The sequence below is a fragment of the Atta colombica genome, unplaced genomic scaffold (genome assembly GCF_001594045.1).
Source record: "Atta colombica isolate Treedump-2 unplaced genomic scaffold, Acol1.0 scaffold13, whole genome shotgun sequence".
NCBI lineage: Eukaryota > Metazoa > Arthropoda > Insecta > Hymenoptera > Formicidae > Atta > Atta colombica.
The window spans coordinates 491,319-496,571 of record NW_017259217.1 but is presented as its reverse complement, the minus strand read 5'-3'; the positions used below and the strand labels follow the sequence as shown (position 1 = coordinate 496,571).

The 5,253-nt window shown below is 32.2% G+C and overlaps 1 protein-coding gene across 2 annotated transcripts; it reads right to left on the bottom strand.

The window, feature by feature from the left end:
* Window positions 1-34: 34 nt before the first annotated feature.
* On the bottom strand, window positions 35-4,043 carry LOC108684268. 2 transcript variants are annotated; one of them, XM_018188501.1, is made up of 5 exons: window positions 3,472-4,043; window positions 2,356-2,598; window positions 2,193-2,208; window positions 1,420-1,524; window positions 35-564 (listed from the first exon to the last, which is right to left on the bottom strand). In XM_018188501.1, the coding sequence occupies exons 2-5, from the start codon at window positions 2,563-2,565 to the stop codon at window positions 518-520; spliced, it is 378 nt and encodes a 125-aa protein (XP_018043990.1). In that variant the 5' UTR covers window positions 2,566-2,598; window positions 3,472-4,043; the 3' UTR covers window positions 35-517. The 2 variants fall into 2 exon arrangements, with proteins under 2 accessions (XP_018043990.1, XP_018043992.1); XM_018188503.1 differs by lacking the exon at window positions 35-564 and adding an exon at window positions 573-892.
* Between the last annotated feature and the right edge of the window lie 1,210 nt (window positions 4,044-5,253).

Here is a 5,253-nt window from a genome sequence, read left to right as displayed (position 1 = left end):
CTTTTTCCTTTTTTTTTTTTTTTTTTTTTTTTTTTAATCAAATTACTCTATAAAGCGTCTGCCTTAAAATAAAGTACATGAGCCACTTCCAATTATACTTACAGTTATCTCTGCCATTGAACACTAATATAGCTTCTTTCACGCTCGGCTGCACAGCAGTCACAGCAGATTAAACACTCTCGTCTTTCTTCACAAGACATTAGGAAAATTAATAATCAGGACTTATTTTGACATTGACGATTTATATATCATATTGCAGTAATCTCCTATTGTTTACACGCAATTAATAGCAATTAATATCTTTCCTAACGACGTATTCTACTTCAGTCAGATTTAGAAAGAGAGATTTAGAAAGCTGCACCGATTTTCAGATAGATACGCAATGTCTTTAATTGTACGAGAGACACGATTCAAAATACGAATTGACAATAGAAAAAACTTGATATTATTTTGTTTATTTGTTTACTTGTAACAAGCTCGCACGACGGAACGAAAAATCCGGGGAGTCATCGAACGGTTAAGGTCTTGTGAAGCGATACCGGTACGGAGTCCAGGCGAACAGTTCTAAGGGAAAAGAATACATATCCATTGTGTATCCATCATTAACTTGACACATCTTCTTACTTTTCTTCATCTAATTACTTTTAACATGCAAGTGGTACTAGCGCGGAGAACGTCACTATAATTTCGTCGTTTACGCGCTGCTTGGGATACAAAATTAACATGCATTCTGAAAACGTTCAGCTCGCTTGTGTTTGAAAATAAAATATTTCTTTTTCTTCTTTAACTGATAATTAACTTCCGCTCTCTATCTTCAGTCTGCAGTCTGTTTCGATGCAAGCTGCCGTTTCCAGTTGCGCTTACTACTCCGATGATGAAACATGCCAGATTGCTATGGATCCGTTAATTGATTTATACAAATGTTCAGGTGAAGAAATTTAAATATCATCTAATGGATTTATATGACAGTGATCGAAATTTTGCGAGATAAGCGCGTATTGCAACAAAATAGAACGTCTAATGATGAATATTTCAAACATCTATACATTGAAGGATCGTAACGAATAATTGAATGATTTACTGAATGATTACTGAATGAATACCGAACGATTCGACGGCAATCAGTCATTGTTTCATATGAGAGATAATGGAATAAATTGAAGTATATAAAGATCAAGAATATTGTTCTTCGTTAATTAGCGGAGGAATTAGAACGATCGCTTTGATCGCTATTCGAATTGATCGGTGTGATCGACTAATTTTTTTCATCTACCTGCAGGTGATATATGGGAGGATCTGCAGTCTGATCGATGATGATGCGATATGATGATGAGAGAGCACGATGCAAAACTACTTGTTTGTAAAGGAGGCTGGTAATAGCGTGGCGGCAGTCACTACATGAATCGCTCTACGATTTACCATGGTTAGTGAAGCACGGGCAAAGCGCATTCAGAATACGATTGCAGAATCCACGCGCTCGATTGTTCCAGCCAGTGATGGTATCGCCACCCTTCAATCTACTACCTGCGCACACACGAATAGCCAGTATGTTATAAATATCAATCTCGAAAGGTAATTATAATTGCGCCATGTTCTACTTTGCAAGTAGCTCTACGGGGTGTCCCACCCAACTTGATCATCTGAAATATCTCCGTTGCTATTGATGGCACGAGAAAATATGTAAGAAAAAAAATTTCAAAGAAAACAAGTTAATAACTGTATTTAATAAAAGATTAAATAATTAACTTATAAATAAATAAAATGTTTAGCTTATAAACATCGATCTTATTTATAATCTTGCTTGTATCTATACGATCATTTTCATATTTTCCCGTATTGTACAGAGATATTACACAAACACAAGCATATTTCTATTCGTCAATTCAAATATGCATCTATTGAATAAATTATACTTATTTAATGATTACCTACGTTCACTGACATCTATAAATTTCTTCAATTATCTCTAGCAATCTAGCCGTCTACTTTCAAATTATTATCTGTTTGATCTTCTCACATACTTACTTTTTTTCTCTACCTTTCCCAGAATATAAAGTATTTACCATTTTATTTATATCCACCTTCTTTTCCTTCGTTATAGCCGACGTGAGTCAATTAAGAATGTTTCAATCCCGTATAAGTTAGAACATTTAAACAGTAAGAATCAGAACGTAAAACCGATTTGTACTTACCTTCACCTTCAGCTCCCTGAAATATAAAAAAGAAATATTGAACTTGCTCGATTTTCACAATATAATAAACACTGACTCATTGATAATTAATTCATTACTTTTTGTTTACTGTCATGAAATTTTCTTTAATTGAATAAATTGAATAAATCACAAGTTTATTTACCTCCGATTGAATCTTTCTTTTCGAAGCCTCTGTAGCGGCCGTCTCTATTACTTCACTGATAAATTTCGTGGTTTCTCTCATGAGCTCCTCATCCTCTTTAAAGGCCTCCTTCCTCTGTTCCAATGTTCCTGTCATCAAGATCTTTTCATGTTCATCCATATCGATAGTGGAATGAAAAGATATGGATATCTGTTTGGTCGGTTTGGTCATAATACCATCGACGACGGCAATTTTGCCTTAATCCTTTGAAATTAAAATTATTCTCAATCAAGAATCTTATGCAAATTAAGTATAAAATTTTCTTAATTTATATACATATATTGCAAATGTTTAGTTATCTTGTAGAAAATTCAATTATAAAAAGAAAAAAATAAAGTGTAATAAAAGATAAAAATCCGATACGGAATATGATGATAGTCAATAATTTTAGATTAAATAATCTCTTCCTCTCTCCTTCTCTCTCTTTCTCTTTTTTTCTCTATTTTGTTTGATCATTGGCTTGATATTAATTCACTAACAAGATGTTATACGTTCGATCCCTCATATTTTCGAATTATTCGCGCATATATTGATCAATGATCGACAAAAACAGAGGTTGAAACCGATATAATTTTGATACTTTCAGATTTCAATATTATATAAACATAGCAATATTATATAACATAGCAATATAAACATAGCAATATTATATAAAACATATGATATCGGATATATATTAAATCATTTCTGAACGAAAATAAATCTTGTTTACAGTATAATTTTTTAAGAAGATATTTATAATTTTCTTTCTTTATTATTAATATTTTTATTCATGTTTTTAGATTATTTATGTATTTATGTATTGAACTAGTTCGTACAAATGAATGGGGTAATTGTAAATGATAAATTGCGATTTCTAACATAAAATCTATGCTTCAGTAATTCTACAGCATGTAATACAAATAGATTTAATTTTAAACAAAATTTAAAACATATATTATGTTATGCATTTAAATTGCCTACGTTTAAAAAATAAATACTACATTTTATCTGCGTGCGGATGAATTCTTTATGCATCTATCTAATTTATTATTCACATTTAATCCAATTCCATGATCGCACATTAGTAGAACTTACCGTAGTTACACCGGTTTTGATTCCAGCATCCAATCGGCATTTGAAACGGCCGCCGAGATGAACGATATCATTGCTAAATTTCTAATCGCAATAATACATATGACAGAGACCACGTAAATACGACGGCGGATGCAGGCGGATGTGCCACAGGTGTGTATTGTTTCACCGCACGCACACCTACACGCAACATACACTGGTCTCTACGCGCGTATATTCCGGGGATGTCGATGACGTGGATGCAAGTCGTTCAAGGCTTAAGGCGAGTCTGCAGTCGGCCGGGTTTATTTAATTGTTGATAAAGGCCTGGATCTGATAGCGAGCTATCCCGAGTCGAGCAACCGGTCGCTGCGACGAAATCCTTCGGTACTAGGAGACTCGTTGACGGACTTTACGGACATGGACTTGACTCCCTTGATGGAATAGAAATATAGGGATGATATGCCTCAATATTCGCAATGTCGAACGGGGCGATGAAAAACTGATAGAAACGGGTAAATCTTCATTTTCTCTTTCGTCACGTCTTTGACGGGCTCTGCGCTCCGTCAAGTAATGATCGACGCGGACCTGACGAAGCTCTCTTACCCGACTGGATATTACCCCACAACCAGAACCTGAAACGGAGCATGCGTCAGGCAGCTATTAGGTTTTTATATCTTTGCTTCTATACCTCTCTTATCTGCTCGAATATGTACACATGCGCATACATATGTGCGTGCATTTACTGCCCTTATACAGATATGTTAAGTCTATCAATCGACTGGAACAAGGTGAAATTTCATAATATAAATTGTCGCGCAAACAATACAAATGCTGATTATTATTCGTTAAATTCTATATAAAGAAAAGATTAAAAGCAATTAGTGAAAAAGTGTATTTTGCAACATTGCAGAAGAATAGAATTTATAATCCAAGGATTTCGTTTTATTTTGTTTTGTAGACTTTACTCTGTAAGAAAATAATACATATATCTGCATATACACTACATATGTACTTATATAAAAACAGATTTAATTATTATATTTATTACACATATATATATGTGTGTGAAGAATTTAAAAAGATGATTTGGTTCTCTTTTGCTTCATGTATAATCATGTTATTATAGATTAATAAATAGTTCCCAGATCAATTTCAACGAGCTATAATTAGATGTAACAAAATAATTATTCACAATTATAATTTTCGACGATAAGTTTCAATGGTACGTTGTTACAATAGACGGTTACTCGAAGGTGAGATGATTCTCATAATATGTTATTCTAATTTTGATATATAGAATAATTATGTATTTCTGTTGCTGATGAGAACTAATTATAAATATAGTCAAAATGTACCGTTGATTTATCATCGAAAATTATAATTGTGAATAATAAATATTGCTTTGTTACATCTAATTATAGCTCGTTGAAATTGTTGACCTGAGTTTACTATTTATTAATCTATATTATATGAGTGAGAATTGATATTAATTTATGTTGTAATAATGTTGTAATAATAATATCTCTATCATAAAATAATGAGCAAAGCTTTTAGTGTAATATTTAATATTTAATACATGAACATTTTTTAAAATTCTTTTGAAAATATGACGAAATATCTGTATTTAATAATTGTATATTGTCTAATGCAAAAAATGTATGTGAGAGATATTTGTTGATTCTATATCTACTGAAATAATAATGCTATATTTATCACGTTCCATAACTTAATTTTATAATAATACGATACTGATTAAAGGAAGTTGTAAGAGTATAAAACACATATATTAATATTTACATATTT

Coding starts and splice junctions, on each gene's coding strand:
- LOC108684268 (XM_018188501.1), bottom strand. CDS start 2,565: ATGACCAAACCGACCAAACAGATATCCATATCTTTTCATTCCACTATC. Junction 565..1,419: donor CCCGTGCTTCACTAACCATG/GTAAATCGTAGA, acceptor CTTTTCCCTTAG/AACTGTTCGCCTGGACTCCG.